Source organism: Chelonoidis abingdonii, chromosome 4 (assembly GCF_003597395.2).
Source record: "Chelonoidis abingdonii isolate Lonesome George chromosome 4, CheloAbing_2.0, whole genome shotgun sequence".
NCBI lineage: Eukaryota > Metazoa > Chordata > Testudines > Testudinidae > Chelonoidis > Chelonoidis abingdonii.
In genome coordinates this window covers 106,218,076-106,241,953 of record NC_133772.1, presented here as the reverse complement: position 1 = coordinate 106,241,953, position 23,878 = coordinate 106,218,076, and the positions used below count along the sequence as shown (strand labels likewise).

Sequence of the window (23,878 nt, the reverse complement as noted above, 5' to 3'; positions counted from 1 at the left end):
TCATAATGATTGGTTGTGAATTCTTAAAAGAGCTATTATCACCTTTTTAAAGATGTATTAATACACGGAACCCACTTCTAGTGACCTAGGAGAGTAAAACTGAATTAGTGAAAGAAAGAAAGAAAGAAAAAGAAAACCCCAAATTATTATATTTACAGCAACTGTGAAGTGCTCCCTAGACTTTCAGATAAGAAAAGTATAAAAATCCCTAGTGTTTTTGTTCAGATGAAACTGAACATAAATGCTATGATTAATACTATATAGGAAAATAAAAATGACTTCATCTCTCCATTGCCAGTTTAAATCCTACTTAGGTCAGTGCTAACAAAAAAAGTATTATCTATGCTCAGGGCTTAAATTCAGCTTGAGCTGTCTGGAGCAGAGCTCTGCTAAATATTTTCAAACCTGCAGGAGCCCCACTGCCTCCCACGGGGCTGAAGCCCTGAGCTCCAGTCCTCCCCAGCCCCTGTGCTAAAGTCCCAAGACTCCCGACCCACAGCTGAAGCCAGGAACCCTGAATGGGGGGTGGGGGGAGCCTCTGGGAAATAATCTCTGAGAATTTAAACCCTGGCTATGCTCAGCAGATGGTGTCAGCAGCCAGCTTGCTGCCCCCTGCCAGTGCTATAACCATAGCCCTTGTACAGTAGCATTGTGCCTGGCCTTCCACCAACATGCCCACTAACACAGGAGGTTAGTGTGTTTTAATTTAACAGTGTATTGAAAGTCCTAATGAAGAGTAGAAAGGCTGCTACTAGGAAATTAAGAATTCAACATCATGCCAAATGCTTGCCTGCACCCATGCCCTTTAATAGCTGTTTTGTTGCCTACATGAATTAATTATCCAGTTGCTAATGAACAAGTGTCTGACCACCATTACAACTGCTTCCTCTGTTGGCAATCTCAGCAAAAAGGCTAAAAAATGAATGCCATGGAAACTGAGTTACTCTTTCATCCTTTGAGAGTGAAGCTCACATAAGTGCTGTGTGTACTTTATGCATTTGTGAAGGGAGTGAAAAAGGGAAGTTTACCCAATTGTAATGGTTGTTCTTCAAGATGTCTGGTCCCTATCTGTGCTCCACTGTTTGCATGCATGTGCTTCATGCCTAAGTCTGGAAATTCTTGCAAGAAGCATTCGTTGGTCCATGCCTGCACCCTTGATCTCTTCATTCTCTGCTCTGAGGGCATAACAGACAGTGCAGACCAACTGCTTCGCCAGATCCTACTCTCCCGTGAATCTAGACATGATCCAAAGCAGAGAGGAAGGAGGGCAAGTAGTGGAATACAGATAGGGACCACACATCTGGAAGAACTCCAGTTACAAGAGGATAAGTAAATTCTCTTTCTTCTTTGAGTATGGTCCCTATATATATTCCACAGTGGGTGACTGATGAGCAGCACTTCAGAGAGGAGAAGTTTACAAGGATGTAGGAGGTATGACTGCTTGTAGAACTGCTGTCCCAAAGGATGCATTGGTAGAGAAGGCTTGAACCAAGACGTAATGTGTTGTAGATGTGTGGATGGAACTTCATGTTGCTGCCTTGCAAATATCAAGCAGGGGTGCCTTCTGAAGTGATGCTACTGAGGCTGCTTGTGCTTTCATAGAGTGAGCCCTTACCCCACATGGTTGGTCAGGGGGCAGATGTGCCAGCTGATAAAGCAGGATACACTCAGAGATTAATTTAGAAATTCTTTGGTAGAAAATAGCTTGTTTTCAGATTCATTCCACAACAGTGTTCTCTCATCTGTTTTGTCCTTTGCAAGTAAAATGCCAATGTTCTCCTCACATTGAAGGAATGAAGCCTCTTCTTGCTGGAAGCATGGAGCTTCAGGAACGATACAGGTAAATTGATAATCTGATTTATGTGAAATTCCAAAACCACTTATGGGTCAATTTTGAGTGTAGTCATAGTGAAAGTGTATTTATGGAATATTGTGTATGATGGGTCTACCATTAGGGCACCAAGTTCACCAACCCTTCTTTTTAGGAGCCTAGACATTACTTGGTGAGTTGAGTCAGAATATTGGTGGGTGACCTGTTGATTGCCACCAAGTGAACCTGTAGCAAACTAAGGGAAAGAGCCATCATCTTGAGGTTAAAGAGGTAATCCACGATAGTAGGAATACTTGCTGTTTCTGGAGACACTAGATTCTGCTGGGCCCAGAAAGAGAAACTCTTCCACTTGGCTAGACATTTTTGGGTCGAGTTCTTTCTGCTATTATTGAGAATGGGTTGTACAGTTTCAGAGCTGGAATGTTTAGGCAACCAAGAAGTGAGGTGAGGAGCATCCGGGTGAGATGACTGACCTTACTGTTCTCTTGAGTCAAGAGATTCAGGAAGAGCTGAATGCTGATGGTTGGATGGGTTGATATTCCTAGGAGATTTGGTAACCAGAACTGCATGGGACATTTGGTCATGATGAGGATGACTTATGCTCTGTCTTGTTGAATTTTCCGAAGAACCCAAGGTAGCAGTGGAATAGAAGGAAAGGCATAGTCCAAGTGGTTTGTTCAAGGGAGTGGGATAGCATTGTCTCTGGAGTACCAGCCTTGGGCTCCTTTGGAGCAATATATGTTGCTTCTCCTGGGAGGCAGACAGATACAAAGTGGGAGTTCCCCAATGAGTGAAGATGCTGTTTACCACAGAACAGTGTAACTCCCATTCGTGACTGACAATTAAATGCCTGCTGAGGCTGTCTGCCAGCAAATTCTCAGCTCCTTGGAAATACACTGCTGTTAGAGTAATGTGGTTCCTGATACACCAGTTCCATAAGTTGACTGCTTCTATACATAGAGACATGGATCTTACTCCTTCCTGCTTGTTTATGTAGAATACGGTTGTCTTATTGTTCCAGAAGATTTACGTACCTGCATTCTAGTTTCCTGGGGCATCTAAGAGCCCTACGCTGCATGAGCCCCCTAGCTGAATAAGGAGGTGTCTATAATTATCATCTCGTCAGGAATAGCAAAGGAACACCCATGCACACTTGTCCAGGAGCTTTCCAGCAAGTCACCTGAGACTCTCACTGTGATGAGAATTGTCACTATGGTGTTTGTGCTGTGTTTGCTTCATGTAGATATTGTTCAAAACCAAGCTTGCAAGCCACAGAGGAGGAGTACAGGGTGGATAAAAACAATTTGTTTGAAAAAATTTTAAAATCAGATTAAAAAAAAAATTTTATGATGCTATTTAAATTATAATAATTTCTTTTAAAAAATAAATCTGTTTAAAATTAAATCTGAATTAATAGAAAATATGTTAAGGTCTAAACTTATTATAATCTCTTATAACATTTAAATAAAAAATAAATATGCTGAATCCATGTGTCTCTATCAAAAACTTTCAGTTAAAGTCTGTTTTTCTAAATAAAGGAAGAATCGTGGGAAAAACTTCTAAGTTTTGAGGTCAAGCTTTGTAAGTATGACATAACTGACCATGTATTATATAAGGGCTTCTTTTGTTATAAAGTTTATATTCTGTTTTGTGTGTTTAATTAAATTTCATTTACCATCCTAATGTAGCTTGATACAAATCATGACTAAAAAGTTATTTTTTTAAATAAACAATATATCATTCATTATTTTCTAACATACTAAAACCATACAATTAATTAATAAAAATCTGAAAATATTGAGCTATATAATTGTACATGGGGAGATAAATCCTCACTCTGACTAAGCCTAAGGTTGCTCCTATTAATTCTGTGGTCTACATCGGAATCAGGGTAGACTGTTCCATGTTTACACATATTTCCAGGGATGCTGGGAGATGGAGCAGTGACAAGGTCCATGTCAGGATTTCTAGGCATGTCCTGCCTGTGAGAAGCCAGCCATCTAAATATGAGAAGATGATGGGGCTTCCCGTTCTGAGCTTTGCTGCTGGTTAGTGAAAACACTTTAGTGAAGACCTTGGTTGTGTTGCAAGACAGAATGGCAGTGCCCTGTATTAATAGTGGTTGGAAGCCACCACAAACCTGAGAAATCTTCTGTGGGAAGGGTGAATTATGTGAAAGTATGTATCTTTCATATCAAGAGCTGTGAACCATGTGTCCTTTTCCAGAGTTGGTTTTATCAATGCCAGGGTAACCAAGCAGAATTTTTGTTTTCAAATAAAAATATTGAGTTATTTCAGGTTGAGAATGGGTCTCCGTTCTCCCTCTTTCTTGGGAACTAGAAAATATTTTGAATATACCCCTTTTCCCCAGTGTTAAAGAGATATCTGCTCCTTCTCCCCACTGGAAGAGAGATTCTATTGCTTGAAGGAGGATCACCTCCTGGGAGTGATTCCAGAAGAGGGCCAGGGAAGGAGGTTTTGGAGGGAAAGGAGAGAGAAACTCAATGGTATAGTTGGAATGGATGATATGCAGCACCCACTTGTCCATTGTTATTGCCTTCCAGTTGTAGGAAAAAAGTGCTAGTGGCCATGAAAGGAGACCTGAGGATGAAATGGGGATGGCATCAATATTGGTTTGCAACTCCTGAGCATCTCATCAATAGTATCTTTTAAACAGGCTGGTGAGGTTGGGGTTGATGTTGTTGAAGTGGAAGGAGGAGGGTATCGTGTTTTTTGCATCTTCTGTCATTTGTGAGGTGCTTCGTAATGGGATGGATTGTAAAATGGCTGCGTCACAGGCCTTGGTTTGTTGGATTGCTTATGGCATTTCATCTTCAGGGCCGATGTATATATACCAGGGAGTGGAAGGTTGCCCTGGAGTCTTTTAGTGAGTGCAAAGACTTACCTGTCTTTTTGTTTAAGACTGGTCTCTAAGGGCAAGTCCTCTTCAGTGTTCTGGACATCACTGGGAAACTGGGAACAGTATAGCCATGATTCCCAGCCCATCACAATGGCAGTTGCCATTTATCTTGATGCTGTATCGACCACAGCCTGTAATAAAGTTCTGGCCACCAGCTTGCCTTAATCAATAAGGCCTTGAAACTGAGCCCTGTCCTGCAGTGGTAATTTGTCTTTCAAATCTAGGAGCTTTGAATAATTTAGAAAATCATATTTAGCCAACAGCATTCGATAGTCTGCTATTCTAAACTGGAGGCCTGTAGTTTTAAATACCTTCCTCCCCAGAAGGTCCAGACCTTTGGCCTTTTTATCAGTGGGGATGGTTCTTGGGTGTTGCTGCCTGTATTTTTCTGTGGCTGTAATGGAATGCTAAACTGTATTATACTGTTTATCCACTATGTGAACACATCTGCTGTGTGTGAGGAAGCTCTGTGACCAGTCCATATCTGGTACAGAAGTACATGACAGTGGCAGCCTGAACAACCAGGGAGTTTGGTGTACGGTCGGTAAATAAAAACTCTACTCCCTTTGCTGAGACAAAGGGACACGTGTCAGCCCTCTTGGGGATAGGGTCTCATGTTGCCAGTGTATGCCAGGAAGCCCTTGCTGCTTCCAGTATGTCTTCATTCACTGGAAGTGCTATCTGGCTGGATCTCATGGGTTGAGGGATGTCCAAGAGCTTATGCTGTGTGTCCTGGACCTCCAGAAAGAGATTTGGAGTTCTTCCATCACCCTCTGTAGCAGCTTCTGGAATTGTTTGTGGTCATCCAAAGGACATGGTGAAGCGGAGCAGCCACCTCATCTGGAGATAAGGAGAGATCCATTGGTACTAGTGGAACTGGCTCATTCCCCTTTTCCTCTATGACTTCAGGAGGAAGTATTGATTGCTGTCGTGGAGGGGTGATATGACGCTCTATTAGATCGCAAAGATCCCGCATCTCTGGGTGGATGAGGCTGGTTCCAGGAAGCTCTCAATCTCTTGTCTGGACTAAACTCCCTTGGTGGTTCTTCCAGTACAGCTGCTTTCCCCAGAGACAAGCCGGTGAGATCCAGCTCAATTGGTGGTGCTGTCAGTTCCGTTGAAGGAAAATCATGGCTAATAGACAGGATGGGGACAAAATCTCCCTGGTAAGGATCAGCTCCAGCAACAGGGGAGATTGCAGATCTGAGAGAACAAAGATGTCCTCCAGAGTAGTGTATATATTTACACTCTTTGGGGCACACAGGGTCTTGTCTGCCTGTCCTGTCAGAGTTGATGTGGGAAGACTCTTGATTGGCAGATCCATTTGGAGTCATTGCAGTACTGTCAATATATGAGTCTCCTGTCTAGTGCTCTTTGTCATTATTGGTGGTTCTTGGACCCTTGCCCTGGATGGTACCACAGGCGGCATTACTGCCCATGCAAAGTCCAGTATCAGGAGAGCCTTGCTCCTGTGTGCCTTCTTATCATACTCCTGAGGCTTAGGACATCCTAAGTCCTTGGAACTTGGGTGCGAAGACTCACCCAACTTGGTCAAGCTCAGGGAGGGATTTATCCTCTTCAAAGTGGACTTAAAGGAGGATTTGCTCTTGTGCTTATGAAAGTATCCCTCATTCTCACGGGGAAACCCGAAAGAAGAGTCTCTGGCTTTGCCCTTTCCCGCTTCTGCATCAGACCTTCTGTTAGGAGGTGTGTTCCTCAATGACTCTGGCCAATTTACAGGGAGGTCCTCCCAGCCTGAGTCTGGCTGAAGCCTCAGAGCTTTCTCCAGATGGTACTTTTTAAGCTGGAGTTCTTGTGCCTATCAGGTCTGGCTGGGAAAAGGTAACAGATACTGCACTCGGTGGAGATATGCATTTCTCTGAGACAGTAAAGGCAGTGCTCGTAGTCATTGCTGACTAAGAAAGAGTGGTGAAGGGAGAGAGTTTTCAAAGCCTGGAATTCTGAGTATAAGCTAATTCCTGTACCAGGGAGGTAGGAAGTTTCCCCTGGATTAGAGATTCTGACTATTCACTAGTTATCCTAAAAAGACTATTAACACTATCGATCTAAAACTATATAAAACTTTGAAATATTTACAGGTTTGAAGACAAGGATTAAGCTGAAAAGAAAGGAGAAGCTCCAGCCACTGGAGATTCCAACACAGGCCATGCGGTGGTATGGAGGAACTGGAGAAGTAATTGGTTTGCTTTGCCCCTTATATGCTAGAAGCAGAGCACGGGGAGAGCAAAGGCACAGGTGCAGACCAATGGACACTGCTTGCAGGAGTTCTCCAGTCTAAGGTGCCTCGAGCACATGGATACCCACCATAGAATACACATAGGGACCAGCACTTGAAGAACTGGATTTGCCAAACCCATCGATCTAAGTCCTTCAATGGACTTTCGCTTCTCTAACGAAAAAAATAAGACAAATGTACAAAACATGTACCTAGTCATATTAACTGAGGCTCTAGAGTTGGCAAGAAATAAAAGGCTACAAAAGTTACACTTTTAAAATAAAATTCTTGATGACCTCCAGCTGCCTGTCCCTAGCCAGAATCTTGAGGACGCACTCTTGAAATTCTAGATGATTTATCTCCAAGTGTTTATTTTTGGGAGGTGCCTACTTTTAGGTCACTAGGCATTACTAACTCAAATTTTCTCAGGGTGTCTATTATTTGCAAACTCTCAGCTGTCCTGGCCATCTGTCTGAAATCAGTAGAAATATAAAGTTATGTATTTTAACTAACCACATCAGTGACTACAGGCTTTATCATTGGTTTAGTGATAAAGATAAAAAATCTCTAATCCAGGGGTTCTCAAACTTCATTGCCCTTGGGCTTCAGCTCCAGACAGTGGGGGCTGGGCTTCAGCAAGTCTCAGCCAACCCTGGTGACCCCGTTAAAATGTGGTCCCAACCCACAGTTTGAGAACTGCTGCTCTAACCCATGAAAATAAGACAAGATGCTTATAGCAATAGCTGAGTATAAAGAGGTAAACCAGTTTTGTACACTACTTACTCACCAACTTAATGTGCTGCTCCCTTGTTCTCTAGTTCTTTCTAGTAGTTCTTTCAATGCACTAGTTACAAGAATCTCCATGAAAAGATGAACGGCAAAACCAAAACATTGGTTTAGGTCTTTTTGCTTCTTTAAAATGTCAGGCCTCCTTTATAAATGAGAAAGAATAGAAATGTTCCTTTTGCAGAATAGGGCAGAGTGCTGAGGGAGGAAGAAGTGGAGGAGAGAGGGTGTAGGGAGGGGCACGATAGGCTCTGCATGGGGAAGGTGTGTAGGAGTTGCTGCTACTGACTTCTATAGGTGCAGCATTTTTACCAAGCTTCCCCATGTCTGGTGTAACTAAGTATCACAAGAGTATGGCTCTGGACCATGGTCCCAACAAGAGGGTGCATGGAGGAACTGCAGATAGTGGAGCCAGCAATTAATTTGGCTGTTGAGGCAGCACTATAGCATTGTCTCCTACACATCTCCCTTTTCCGGATCCATTATTTCACAGGATCCAGTTTTAAATTGAGTTTATCATAGAGAAGTTAATGCAAGTCAGACTCAGTGTATTCTCATTTGCAGGTCACGTTTAAGAACTAAACCAACACTGGATAACTTCCTCTTCCTCCCCCTATAACAAGCTCCCTTCTTCAGCATCTTAAAAGTCTTAGCGCTTCTTTATAATGGTGAACTACTACACTTACCAGAAGGAAGAGGTATCTTTTTATAGCTTACCTACTTATCACTTTTCAGGTCATGTCTTGATGCCATTATTACAAACTCTAATTCCAAAACGAAAGCTTATATTAAAAATAAAAAGATAAGAGATCACCTACATTTCACTACTGAACTAGCAATTTGTGCACAGTGATATGTATGTCTATTTGAAGACCGGTTCACATACTCAGTAGGTTAGGAAATGCCTATTGCACATGGTGCTGCAGGAAGATTTTACTGGTGTCTTGACCTGACTATCACTGTCTAGTGGCAGTAACTAAGATTTGAGATAATCATAAATTTGTAGAAAGCCACAGTTGTGCTCTGAGTTGAAAATAGAAATAAAGAACCATTTGTCTCTGTGGATTGGCCTGCACAGAAGCACAGTGCTTCACTGTCCCACTTCAATATACCCCTTCTTTGTAAGTTTAATTTTCATTAAGGGCATTCAACTCTAAATCTAAACTCTTGAATACAAAGTTCTGGTTGAGAAGATGGTTATATGAATCTGCTTCGGTTGTTAAAAGAGAAAACATATTACCTTTTCAACAGTTTATAGATTACATTGATTTTGATCATTGTTTATAATAAACAAAGTAGATAGTTTGAGTAACCTGTTAAATTCCTTTACAGATATTTGAAAACAGCACCTGTGCAACCGCATGACTGCTCTCATGCAAAATGGTAACACAAAAGTGTCCATAGTTTTGATACAGGTAGTTTAATTTTTTTTTAGACAAAGGAATAGTTGTACAAGATCTCTCATAGGGATTATATAAAAGGGCAAATATGTAGTGTTTTCAGTTGAGGGACTGCATGCCAAGTTTACTAAGATACTACATATCTGATGTATTGAATATGAACCATGTTGACAATGCCAAGATCATTACCGTAGCTCAAAGTTATAAATAAAAATACTCCTGGGGGAATTCTGCACCACAAGGTGTGCGCATATTTCATGTGCCATGCATAGTTTTAATTTTTTTTTTTTTTTTTGCAGAAAATAGCTTCTGCTGAAAAGTTGCTGCAGTTCTGCCTTTTGCCCACCAGAGGGCACTGTGGTTCTAGAACACAGTAGCCACTCCTGGCCAGTCCTAGCCAGCATAGGGAAGAAAAAGAGCCTGCAGTGCCTCCTTCATAGCACCTCTCAGGCCAGGTCAGGAGACAAGGCATATAGAGAGACAGACAGCATGGGGCTGCTGGAGGGTCGGACAAGGGCTCATAAGGGCTAGTGGGGGAGGATAGCCACAGCGGGGAAGGAGGTGCAGGGCCACATGGGCAGAGAAGGAGTGCAGGCATAGACACATGAAGACAGGGGGTGCAGGGACACCTGGAGATGAGGGGAGACGGCTGGCTAATGGAGCCCAGGGCCACATGGGCAGAGGGGGATGGGGTGCACAGGTACAGGGGAAAGGGAGCTGGCTGAGGGGGCAGAGAGACATGGGAATAGGCACAAGGCCATGTGGGGTAGGGGGTGTCTGAGTGGGGGTGAAGGGATATGTGGTACAGGGACACATGGGACAGGAGCAGATGCACCTTGATTGAATGGGAGAGGCTAGGGATCTGCACGGGTGAAATTCCCCAACTCCCTTACGATCACTCCCTGCCCCCCAAAAACCTGTTCCGCACTTTTCCAACCCATGAACAACAATCCTCCAAGTTCACACCCAGGCTCCTTCGCAGCAATTACTTCTCTCACCCCAAGCCTTTGCACTGCTTCTAAGGGGGGCGGGAAATATGTTTCTGTTCCATAGTTTAAATGAATTACTCAGTTCTGTATTAATATGCCTGGTATGAATCTGTAAACACACATTTCCTGAATTTTTTTTGTTGTCTGTATTGTTAAGAAATACGTGCTGATGTGTATTTTGAAATAAATTACCAAAATAATTGAAACTGGTGTGATTAGATTGTGTTATTTTGACAAAATATGAATAATTTTGCAGAAATTTAAAATATTGTGTGCAGAATTTTTAGATTCAGAATTCCCCCAGGAGTATAAAACCAAGCCATATTGTCATTTTACCTTGCACAGTGATCCGGGTCAACAACATTCCTCAGTTTTGGTTGGATTTGTCTACATTAGGGTCCCCAGTGTGATGTTCGTGGGCACCATGGTACCTACTGGGGCATCTAAGTGCGCCTGCGTACTGGCTGGAAGATGAGCATCTGCTGAAATGTATCAGGGGGTAGCCGTGTTAGTCTGAATCTGTAAAAGCAGCAGAGAATCCTGTGGCACCTTATAGATTAACAGACGTTTTGGAGCATGAGCTTTTGTGGGTGAATACCCACTTCGTCAGATGAATGTAGTGGAAATTTCCAGGGGCAGGTATATATATGCTAGCACAAGCTAGGAGATAACGAGGTTGTTCAATCAGGGACGGATGAGGCCTGTTCTAGATCAGTTGAGGTGTGAAAACAAGGAGAAGAACTGGTTCTGGTGTCTGGCAGCATTCACAGTCTTTGTTAGCACCTGAGCTGATGGTGTCAAATTTGCCCGATGAGATTGAAAACTGCAGCAGTTTCTCTTTGAAGTTGGGTCCTGAAGTTTTTTTGCTCAAGGACGGGCACATTAGAGGTCGTGCTATTATGTGTGGAGGAGGTTGAAGGGTGGTTTTCATTCACGGTTTTTGTAATACTCATGTCATTCTAATATCCTCGAGGGTGGGTCAACAGTTAATAGACACTCTTTTTGCGTCTGCTAAGTACTGCGTCCAGGTGGCGGGTATACATAGCGGAAGAGGACTCTGCTGATCACGCATGGCGTATATTACTTGGGTGGATTCGTGGCAGGTGCATGACAGGAAATATTTAAAGGTGCTAGCCTGACTCCGTTAGAGAACGTAGGCATGGGGTCGCGGCGTAGATTGTGGGTCAAGTTGGGCATGGGTTTTTGTTGCTAGATTGGTTTCGAGCTAGATGTACTATCGGGTGCGGTGTGGCTTATGTTGCTCTGGTAGAAGTTTTTCTTTTTTTTTATTTCTTCTCTTTCTTTCTTCTTTCTTCTTTTCATTCTTTCCTCTGTATCGTATTGTTGATTTGTTCTCGCTCTGGCACACGTGTCTACCTGTCGCTGTTTCACTGCTGTGTAGGAGATGTGTATGTCTATCGATAGTCAGATCGCATAGTGTTGTGTGTTTTAACTGGGACAGTCAGTGTCGACTGGCAGTGATGTCCTGTATGGTTTGCGCCTGCTGTCTTGTCGATGAGGTTTCTAGTGTTATGTCTGACATGCGTTTCTCCTATTCCTCTGTCGCGTATTTGTACGAGGTTTGAGGAGAGAGAGGCTGATCGGCTGCACGTATAATGTAGAATCGATTGATGTCATTGCTGTAAGAGGTACAAGCGGATACTTCAAGTGTCGAATTTGCAAATCTTTTGAAGGATTTCAATAACTCATCATGTTAGGGTTGTCATAAATGTGTATGGGTAGGGTTTTTGTGCCTGCCTTGGCAGGAGGTCAGACGTAGATGATCATTTGTCATCTTCTTATGATGGAGGTTGAGCAATGCGGTTGGTCCTCAGTGCTTCTGTAGACATGGATGGTGTGTGCCCAGATGGAATGGAGCATGAAGTAGCATAGGTCGTAGTTTTGATATAGGGTGGTGTTAATGTGACCATGGCTTATTTGACCATATGTTGTCTAGAACGTGACCTCTGTAGATTGGCCCATAATATGCCAATATTTTATGGCTGACCTGGAACAACGCTTCTCAGCTGTCATCCACTCACGCCCCTTCTCTACCTACGCTGCATTGATGACATCTTCATCATCTGGACATGGGAAGGAGACTCTGAAAAATTCCACCACGATTTCAACAGCTTCACCACCATCACCTCAGCCTGGACAATCTACCGGAGGTCCACTTTCTAGACCACAGGCAATAAGCGATGGCACATTAAACACCCTATACGAAAACCTACCGACCGTATGCCTACTTCATGCCTCCAGCTTCCATCCAGCCATCACACGATCCATTTGTCTACAGCCAACACTGAGTTACAACTGCATCTGCTCTAACCCCTCAGACAGAGACCAACACCTACAAAATTCACAGCAGTTCAACCTCCCTGGCCCATTATAGCACTTAAGGCTGCATCTGCAGCAAGAAAATTCAGACAGACTTCAAAGAGAAATCTGAGTTTCAATTCATCTGCAAATTTGACCACCATCAGCTCAGGGTTGAACAAAGACTGTGAATGCGTTGCCAACACATGAACAGTTCTCTCCCTTGTTTCACACCTCACTCTAGAAACAGGGCGCTCATCCTCCCTGATTGAACTAACCTCGTTATCTCTAGCTTGCTTGCTAGCATATATATACCTGCCCCTGGAAGTTTCCACTACATTCATCTGACGAAGTGGGTATTCACCCACGAAAGCTCATGCTCCAAAACGTCTGTTAGTCTATAAGGTGCCACAGGATTCTCTGCTGCATCTGCTGAAATGCCACTGAAATTCAGCGGTGATGCCTCTGAGTGACGCCACTTGCTGCCGACAAACCGTGTGAGCCAGATGCATTGCCACCAAAATTTGCCACCCTGGTCCTCCATGGCTCGTTGTCTGGTGCCTGCCAGACAAAAGAGGTTGGGGACCACTGGTCTATACTGTAGGCTTGCCATGTGTTTTTGCCCAAACCTCCTATCATCCACTCAAAGCCCTTAGCCTCTAGCTGTACATTAAACATGTTGCATTTGGGGGGTATGTATCAGAGCCCACCCAAAGTATCTTTACTAGTCTCAAGAGACAATTGGCTGACATGTCCCCAAACAAATCTTTGCTATGATATATCACCCTAACTTTAAAAAGAATTGATATTAAGCTGTCCAAAAAAGTTCATCCGAGTCCTGTTTTTGTGTGGGTTTTTTTAAGAAAGAAAAAAAAAATAAAAGGGTTTTGTTCTTTTTGTATAAAGGGACTTTCCAAATTACAGTCACAACCACCTTAGGGGATCCACATACAACATAGGGCCCTACTTCCATGTCGTATTCAGAGATAAAGAAGGTGGGTGCTATAAAACAGAAAGGTAGCTAGCTCAGAAACCAACTTGACAGGACAGATATCAGGAAAGGACCAGGATCTGAGAGATAATAAAAGAAACCTCTTCACACTAAAAGGATCCTACTACCCATGGGAGCAATAGAAGATGAAGATATGGCCATTTCCTAAAAAGTTTAAGCTTGTAGAAGGACAAGCATTACTGGGTTCAGACAGAGAAATGCCAAATGTTACATGGGAATACAAAAACCACTTAAAATGGGAAAGGGTGAGAAGGGCTGTAGATGGTCTCAAGTGCAAGAACAAATGATATAAAGCCACTATGAATTTGATTCTCTCATGCTGTAACTAATTTTGATAATCACCTCCTACAATATGTACTCCACAAGATGTGGAAAACTGATTGAGCAGTGGAATTATGTTTGTATGTATTCCAAGTTACACTTGCACAGTATTTAGGTGATTACTACTATTCTGTTTAGGCTGCATACCTCAGACTACACTGAAAGAGGGATGGAGTGTGTAGAGCCATGATTATTACAAGCAGCAAGCATTCAAAGCAGGATGTAACAGCCTGTCACACTTTAGACAAAGACAAAACCATACAAAGATGAATATTGTTGCTGTATAGCTAACACTTCCCCACATGCTGGTAAGATTGACAGCTTCATCACATACTATTCTTTCCTACAAATCTTGGCAGGAAGTCTTGATTAATCTCTTACGTCAGCACAATGTCAACATTTTGTCTTTTCACTACAAGGCCCTGTCTATATTATAGATACAGACATATCAGAGACCTGGTTTCAGCACAATGTGGTTTCCAACTGACTTAACTGCAGTGTAAACAGGATAATAAGCGGAAAACAAGGTACGTTTTACTACAGATTTCACACTTGGGAGAAATGACACTTGTTTCCTGAGGTAACAATACAGTTGTAGAATGTAAACCAATCCTCGTTGGCCTGTAAATCAGAATCTTTAATGAAAGTTTTAACAGATTTTTTAATAAGGTATTTGCAACGGTACTAAGCAGGCTGATGTTTCAGTATACCAAACCTTGTTTAACACTATTTAATATTGGGCAGTAACATTAACACCTTTGACTTTTTGGGCCCATATATTCCACTGAAATTAATACAAACACCCCCTCCCCAGTGAACAATTGATAGACAGAAAATAGCTATTGAATAATCTGTCCCTGCCCCTCTCTCCCACCCCAGCAATAATTCTTCCATGACTCCAGAACTTTGAAGCATGTCCAAAGATCAGTAGATTCTGCCTGTTTCAGTCCAGGGCTGAGGATTAAGTTCCAAAATCAAAGATCCTCACATAATTGCCACCTAATTCCTTCTCTTTTATACAAAGGGAATTCTAGCTCAAGCACCCCTGCTCACTCAGAACATCATTTATCCAATCTAATTGGGATGGGAACCAGATAGGATAACCAAAAATTCAGATAAACCAGAGAATGTGAAAATGCAAGGCTGCAGCACCATCTAGCAGCCACAGGTAAGATCACCCGCTTCTGGAGCTGTGTGGCCAGGTTGTTCGGTTAATACATAGAGCCGCATAATGAAGGATCAGATAAACGGGGTTCTACTGTATAGGTTGAAAGGTGGTCTCTGAATTCATCAGTCCATGGCCATTCAGAGTTTTATGGTCAATATCAATATTTTAAATTCCATTTAGTGCAGATTATAGAGCACCAGTGTATTAAGCTCACAGCAAAATACACTGCTTAATTAGCAGTCTGGTGAGATTAAGACAACGCTAGATGTCATGAGTGTACTGACAATACCTGAAACCCATGTCTCCTCAATAACCCTCTCAGACTCGAATACACACACACCCCAGGAGAAGAGAGAAGCAATCTTGAGAGCTTCTGCATAGGATGTCCACAGCAAGAAGCAGCAGTTCCCCCCAAGCCAGCCTCTGAGAATGCGCAGCAAAGGAGGTAGACGCACACTAACGAGCAGCCCTATCTACCCCGATTTTGGTCTGCAGACAACTCAACCCCTCACATTCAACGGTATCAAAAGGCATACATTTTCTCTGATCATCTCTTGTAACTGTTATTTAAGTACTGCTAGCAGTGAGTAGTGGCCACCTACACTGCACCAATAAAAAGGTGCATTCTAGTGACAGTTTTAAAAATCAAAGTAATAAGCACATCCGTCATTTACAACCATGTAAGTTTATTTTACAACATATTTATTGGGATATTTTATGTTACTATTAACCAAATATCTGGATTGTTTACAAATATAATGGCTGCCATTTAATGCAAACAATTAAAAAGTGTCTCTACATATTAAAATTTTACATCATGATTTTTATTTATTAAACTTAAGAACTTCTTTTAACGGGAAGGAACTAAGCAAAAATATAACTGTTTTCCAGAAATCAATTTAGAATCTTCTTGAGAACCCCAAATAGAAGTTTCAAAAAGGTCACTTCCTCCACCCCCATCGACACTCCTCTCTCTCTCTGTAAAAAGGAAGAAATCAAATCCTTTTACCGAAGTCGCAGCAAATGTCCTCAGCCAAGTCAGTTTTTATTAAGGCGTCTTTACATATTATTGAATCCCATCATGCCTTTCATGTTTCCAGCAGCACCCTGTTGAAACTGTCTCATCATTGACTGCAATCCTGCCATGCCACCTAGAGAAGAGAGATCAGTGAGAACTGGGTAGGTAAGTAGCCTGGTAAATTAATTAGTTGTAACCCTTTTTGGTTAAGAAACCTCATACTTCACCACCAATGCACAGCACCATAGGTGTTCAACTGTGCTTTACAAACACAACCGGCATTGTCTAGCTTGGATGGGATATTCAATCAAAGTAGTATGTGAGTGGGAGTAGATGGTCAGAGGAAATCGACAGCTGAAGGCTAGATTTAAAGTGGGTTTTAAAGGAGAGAGATAGAGGAGGAACCTGCTTCATGCCTGGAAACAAGAACTAATCTATCTAATTATTGGTACAAGCTTTTGTGACTGGGCTATTCATTGACAAGACAGTACTAGAGTTCTCAGAAGAAATTATGTAAGGTTGGGACTGGGAGCTGCTGCCCACTGTGATTCAGCCCAGCAGTATCAGACAGAAGACAAGTTTTCTGGCAGTTGTGTGAACCATTTTACTTATCACCTCTCTCATCTAATTGTTCCTTCCCACGCTGCCGAACCACCCCAAGAGGCGGCTGAAATAGGGAAAGATAGCTGCAAAGGACTCCATGAGCTCAAGTTGTGTTTCCAGGTTGTAATTAAAAGAACGTTAAAAATCTTAACATAAAAAACATATCCATAACACTGAAATATGCTCTGTCAAATGCTCCCCCATAATTCCTTGCAAATTGCCTAGTTTATACTATAAAAATGTAATAACTTACCCATGTGATGAAGAACTCTCGGATCCATCATCTTTGCCATCTGTTGGTTCAGTTTTGCCATTTGAGATGGATTTACATTCTTTGACATGTCACCTCCTTAAATACAGAAAGTGACAAGAAAAATGCATTACTTCAGAGACTGATAATGTAAAAGCTGCCCCCTTCTAGTTGCTGGATTCAAACTAGCTTAAGTAACGCTGCCACTGGCTAAATGGTTGATGATCTGTGTGTGTTTGGGCAGTGCATGTGAAAAAAAAAAAAAAATAATAATAATCAGCAGTCTGTATATTTGTAGGGGAGAGAGTTTTCTCCTCCTCAACAGAAAATCTCTACTACAGTCTGAAACTGTTCATGAACTCCACACTTAAATTCACAAGGCATGAGTGAGCATAAGCAGCAGTACAGCTAGTAAATAATTTTACATAAAATGAAAGTGAACATATTGTAGCTGTACATAAAAGCTATCCAAAGTGTTTTCCAGGGGTTAGCAGAAAATGGCAATTCCAGGTGCACTCCTCTATGAAGTAATTTCCCCTTAAGTTGAATCTACATGCAGCAGTCACAGCTGGGTTGAATTTACCATGTAGAGCAAAGTTAGCTTACAAACAGGACTTGAGAACTGTTGGGTAAATGATGTTTTTGACCAATAAAAAAATTATAGGAAAAAAAGTCTTGATTTTTTTCCCTTATTATTCGGGAACCAAAGGGAATCCTCATTAAATCAGATGTCTCAATCTTGTCCACTTTTATTGAACAAACACTAACAATACTTTGCCTTTATGAACTAACTACAAATCAGAAATACTGATTTCAGCTCTAGGCTCATTATATAACTCAATTGTCCACAGAATAATGGAGGGCGCTATAGCCCACTTTCATTCTGCAGCCACACTTATTCCCCTTCCTCCCTCAGACCTCAAACTACATTGTTAAACCCCCTCATCTTTGGCCCTATTCCCACTAGTGACCACCATCACAATGCCTTTCCTATAGCTGAGTGATTGCCAAGTAGATGGATGTTTTACTTACCCTTGAAAAGTCCCTTGATGCCTCCCATCTTTTTCACCATCTGTGCAAACTTCGTGTACTGTGTCAAGAGCTCCTGAACATCTCTGGTAGAAACACCGGAACCTCTCGCTACTCTTTGGATTCTTCCTGGTTGTTTACTGAAAACCTTTGCACCATCCGTACTATCTAGTTCTGCAATTAAAAACAATGCAAACTATTCTATACCTTAACTTTGTGAACTTTATCTGGATGCAATACAGGTTTTAATGAGAACTCAGTAGTTGAAAATTGTTTGCTTTAATTTTTAAAAAAAGTGTGGTTCTACCCTGAAAAGTGACTGTAAGTGACAGTGGACTTCCATATACATTTCATCTCAATGATTTCTATAAATTTTTCCAACTACCAGCCATTCAAGCTGGATTTCCTTTATTCTTGTGCATCCCCATTAGCAACAGATGTTCTGCATAACAAATTATGCCCTTAACTACATGTGTGCAACCCACTGAAGATTACTGGGTTTTTCAGAGGTATAACTAAGGGCATATCTGCCAGCAAAGCTTCTATGACTAAATGTTGATGTGCAAGATGAAAACAAACCAACCTGAGTGCCAGAGACCAGGGTGAGCTGGTGAGTGTGACAGTTGGAAAACAATCCTTTTACTGCAAACGGATAAGGTTTTATATGGATATTACACAATAAATATGCAACCTCATACAGACATTTTTGCAGGAAATTCTACCCTGACAATCACTTTAAGGAAGTGATTATCTCTATAATGACTGACAATGAGTACATGGACTGTGTCTACTTCAGCTCCAAAAGTATGCTTAGAAATCTCCTCTAGCTAATAAAATATTCCTTCCAAATAATTTACTTTGGATCAAGGAGTATCTGGATCCTCTATCCAGTCTTATTTTTGAAAGCCTGTATGTTATGTGCACCTCAAACCTATTGTGAGTTTTCCAATTGTTTCATTGGATTGTTTCAGTTATGTACGGATATTTAGACTAAAATGATAAGTTAGTACTCTCCTGTTTCTTTCCACCCTCCCCAACACTTGTTTCCCTGACTTGTTCCAATAAAATAATGAACATAGCCATGAATTATTTAAGTACACCTCTACCCCGATATAACGCCATCCTCGGGAGCCAAAAAAAAAAAAAAAAAATCTTACCATGTTTAGGTGAAACCATGTTATATCAAACTTGCTTTGAGCTGCCAGAGTGCACAGCCCCGCCCCCCTCTCCCCCTAGAGCACTGCTTTACTGAGTTATATCCAAATTCGTGTTATACTGGGTCACATTATAATCGGGGTAGAGGTGTAACTGTTCTTAACTTTCTATTACTGGAACTTGTTTTACCTTGATCGTTCATACTGTCCATTATAGTCATCAATTTCTTTAGCCTTGCCATTGATTCCTGTTCGTTGCCTTTACTCATAAAATCTGTTCCAAAACCAGGGATCATACCCTATAAAATAGTACAGTTAAGAGTTAATTGTGTCAGTTTTGCAAATTACAAGATACTACTGTTTGAGTGACCTGAGAAATAGATAGCTCTATATATTTTAAATATTTTATTCAGCAAATTTGAACATGTTCCTATTTCTGCTTTTGAAGTTATTAATGTTTACCAGAAGCCATTAAAATTATCTGGTAGCATTTCAGACAGATATTCCATGGGAAGAATTATTTAAAATTCACAAAAGTTCCCCAGCACTTTCTACAAAAATTGAAAAACAAGTGAAGTTTGGACAGAAAATTTTCAGGATAACTAACCAAGATCTGACTGAAGGGTCCCATTTTCATGATGTTTTGGAATTGTTCGTACATATCTCTCAATGTAAACTGACCTGAAGTACAACAGAAATGGAAGGTTAGTGAAGATGATCACACAATTACATTTTTATGTAGACTGATCCTGCCCACCCATCTCTGATTACACTTTATGGAGAGAACAGACAGAGCCAAATTATGTTAGATGCAAAGATACTTCTCCATATTCTTCTATTATTTGGCTGTATCCCACTTTGCATAACATTTAAGAACCTTAGGTAAGTTGCAATTGTGTTGAGAAAGCATGCAAATAATGCTGTGTCAGAGGAGCAATCCATTTATTTTCACATTTCAACTGTTCATGAGAAGTCTGGATTTTTTTTTACCTATATGATTTAAATTTATATTTCTCTAAGTATTTTGTTTAACATGACAAGAAAAATAAGTTGGTTACTTTAAATAAATTTTCTACAAACTGAAGATTACTTAAAAGGTTAGCTCTGTTGCATAAATGTTTTGGGGGAGGACTAGCTTACCATGTTTCAGCTTCTCTATGAGCGCCTCGTTGTCATCCAACTTTAATTCGTTTACTTTATCTATCAATCCTTCAATATCACCCATGCCTGGAAGACAGAAAGCCTCCTTCAAAATCTGTGAGGAAAATTATGCTCCAATTTTTTTCTGTGAAAGTGACATTTTTTAGAACACTTGTGTAGTCTGTAGTTATAAATAGGACATACCAAGGAGTTTGCTGATGAAAGGCTGCGTTTTGAACGGTTCAAAGTCATCTATGTGCTCTCCAGTACCAATAAAAATAATAGGACTTTTTGTGGCAGCAACTCTGCAATGAAGTATAAGTAACAAGATTGTGTCTATAAACAATGTCAATATGGCCCAAATTCTGCTCCCTTATATTAAAATAAATGAATGTAATGACACTAGTCAGATTTTATTTGCCTGCACTATTCTAGTAGCTCCTCAAACTACCAGTGCAAAAAGGATTCAGCATACAGGATCTGAAACAGCCACTTGCCAGTAGCAATTGGGAGTTATTCCCTAATAAGCGCAGGGATTTAAATCATCATTTTAGGGTTGTAATATTGAAAAAAAAAGTTTCTATTCCTTATGATTATAAAATATAGCCTTCAAAATATCAACAAACATTAAATAGATATGTTCCTGATTTTTCAGACGGACTCAGTGCCTGTAACACTGCTGATAGCTTTAACAAGCACCACTAATGGGAAATCCAGATGGTCAGTTTCACTGTTCACATTCAGAACCTTGTGGGCACCTAAAACTTAACCCTGTCCATTTCTTCCTGCTGCTGGGAAGCCAACAGAGGCAAGTACTGAAGTTATTCATGGAGGAGCAGCCAACAAAAATGGAGCATAGTGGAGACCTCTTTTTCTTCCACTTCTTAAAGCAGCCAGGAGGCTTCCAAATGAGGAGACAGATAAAGCTTCTCCCTTCCAGAAGGTAGAGGAAGGTGGGAGCTTCAAGGTTGTCAGATACCTACTAGCAAGAGAGCTGAAAGGCAAAACTCTAAAGCAGGGACCATGCTCTGCTAGAAATTCCTGCACTCTGAATTCCCAGCAGCTGTAGAGGTGGAGTGGTACGAAAAAGAGGACACCTGGTCATCTTATTAGCATGGCCCAGGACCTGCAAGGTGCAGCTCTCACCTTCAGTGTCTATTTTTGGCTAGTATGCTTAGTCTTCTGCCAACTTTATTTTTACTGATAGAACAGAATATTTATAGGTGTTTAAAAGCCTTAACTTTTCAGTTAAGTCAGACACTGACTTAAAGAACTGGCATCAAAACCAACAGACCAGACTGTTTTGCCAATATTCTCCATTGTTTCTATAACCAACCTAGGTTCTAACCATTATTTCCACAACAAGGGTGTTTGACATGTCTGCCTGTATAAAGACAGATGCTTAGATATATTTCTGATGTGTTTACTAACTTTAGGACTGGCTTCTGTTTCAGGATGCTGTGCTGCATGGCTTTCAACACAAGCACAGAATCAAAGAAAATGTAACTGAGGAATTTACAAGTGGGTTCCTTTGACCATTTTCTGGACTTTTATAAATCAGATTTAACTTGCTGGATGAGACTCATATCAGTGGAATGCATCTCCTCAACATCTGAAGTTTCAAATTTTATCTTTTTTTGGTATGTCATCTTAGACTCTTTATGGGAAGCAATCTTTTCACCTGAACCATGTCTCTAAGGCATTTATCTACTAACTTTTTAAGGGTATTAAGACAAACACCCCCTCACATGTACAAAGACTAGTGATACTATCCTGAGAAAACAAGTTGACGCTTACAGAAAGATGTGTAATATCAAAAATATAAAAAATGCCTCAGTCTAATCCTGAAAGCTGCCAAGCACCCACAACTCTCCCTGAAGTCAGGATCAGGCCACAAGTGGTTTGCATCAAGGCCAGTGTTACTCACTGAGCTAAGAATCAGCACACCCAATTGCATGCGACAAAAAACAAACAGGAGAACTTTTTTTTAACAACTCTTCTGATAGTTTAAACATCACATTCAGCTACAAAAGTACTGAAACCCCATTACTGCACAATACTTACGCACTGAGCGCACCACCGCCTTTTGCATGGCCATCAAGTTTTGTCACAATAACAGAGGCTACATCTACTTTATCTTTGAAAGCCTTTGCCTGAGCTTCACAAGCTTGACCAATGGAGGCATCCATAACGTAAACAATGTTATCTGGTTGCTGGAAAAATTAACATGAGTTATTTCTGTGTCTTAACTCTGTATGTATTATGTTCTGTAGTAGACTCTTAAGTACAATGAAATTTTTAAAGAAATGATACAAATCTAGAGGGTATTTAATAAGAGTGAATCAAGACTGAACAATGAGCAAGAAAAACAGCAACTTGAAATATTTTTTCACTTCATTCCCCAAAGAAAATGCCAGAAAACTACAGATACTTACTTCCAAAGATGGCCTACTAGCTATAATGATGGATTTTTTCACAAGTTATAATCCTCTACTTAATATGGACTATTAAAATATTTGTAAACATTATTGTTTATGCTGAGCAATGTTAAGATAATATTTGACCATGCTGTCCTCCTCCTACTCTCCTATTAAGTATTAGGCTTACTAATAAAAGATGCCAAAGAATATCTTCCATTTGATCTGAAGTCTGGTGGCCAAGCTGAGGGTGTCAGTTTTGTTACTTCATAAAGATTGTTCCTTAAGCCATGTGAGAGCGTAGTCACCAGATTCATTTGTTAATCAGCATGACCGATGATTACCTGATCTATCTCACATAAACCAGACATGCGAAGAAGTAGCAGATGAAACCCTAGTACATTTGCTATAATTTCTGCAACGATGTAAATACACATTGCTCCTTTTTCTTTGAATCTGCTTATGCAAAGATCACAAAAGAAAAGAGCATATTGTTTGCAGTGATAACGTCAGCCCTGATATATGTAAGCTAACTTTAATTCAATGACTAATTATATAAATGAGCAGAAGAACAGTTTAAAGTTAAGTAATTTTACTGAACTTTCACCAATTGAAGGCTAACAAGTTTCAGACTTCATTTATCCTTGCTGTTACACTGTTCCAGAACTGTCCCCACATTTCAGAAACTCCTGAGATGTAAATTAAAGCCCTGACATGTTCTATAATAGACAGCATCTATAGCGATATGGATAGCGATATGTTGTATTCAAAATTACTATAAAAACAAAAGCAAATCAAGAACCATATTTACACTTTCAGTAGTTACTCACTATAGCATTGGCAACTTGTAACATTTCTTCAAACAAAGAATCTTCCTGTTTGTGACGCCCACTTGTATCAACAATGATTATCTCAAAGTTTTCATTCTTAAATTTCTCAACACCTTCTGAGGCAATAATCACAGGATCCATTTCTGTGTAACTATTCAAAAGGTAAACACACATATCTAAATGACGTGAAATAACTTTCTGTCTCCATGCGTCCCCATCCCAAGGATCTATTTTTGGGAAACAAACTTTTAATTAATTCATACGTATGCAATCAAATAGCTAAAATTTTGGGATGGATTTTAAGTTATAGACATTCTTAGTTAGAGTGTACTGGTTGTTTATATGATACAGCGTCTAAAGATTTTATATCTAACCTCTTTCCTTTGGCATCTCTTGGATTCAAAAGCATAATTTATACATTGTGCCTTCTCTCAGCTCTACTAATATAGAGCTGG

General features: G+C 40.7%; 1 protein-coding gene across 6 annotated transcripts in view; it reads right to left on the bottom strand.

Moving 5' to 3' along the window:
• Nucleotides 1-23,878, bottom strand: part of LOC116814877 (signal recognition particle subunit SRP54) — an 82,092-nt gene that overhangs the window by 41,933 nt on the left and 16,281 nt on the right. For 5 of the 6 annotated variants that reach the window (XM_032762839.2, XM_075065512.1, XM_075065514.1 and 2 more), the window contains exons 9-17: nt 23,424-23,574; nt 22,241-22,389; nt 20,381-20,481; nt 20,177-20,263; nt 19,644-19,717; nt 19,227-19,335; nt 17,886-18,056; nt 16,857-16,952; nt 15,649-16,133 (exon numbers count right to left, since the gene is read on the bottom strand). In XM_032762839.2, the coding sequence (XP_032618730.1) occupies nt 16,042-16,133; nt 16,857-16,952; nt 17,886-18,056; nt 19,227-19,335; nt 19,644-19,717; nt 20,177-20,263; nt 20,381-20,481; nt 22,241-22,389; nt 23,424-23,574 (1,030 nt within the window). In that variant the 3' untranslated portion in view covers nt 15,649-16,041. Of the gene's footprint in view, nt 1-15,648; nt 16,134-16,856; nt 16,953-17,885; nt 18,057-19,226; nt 19,336-19,643; nt 19,718-20,176; nt 20,264-20,380; nt 20,482-22,240; nt 22,390-23,423; nt 23,575-23,878 lie in introns of those variants that run through there. The other variant, XM_075065516.1, reaches the window with a different exon arrangement.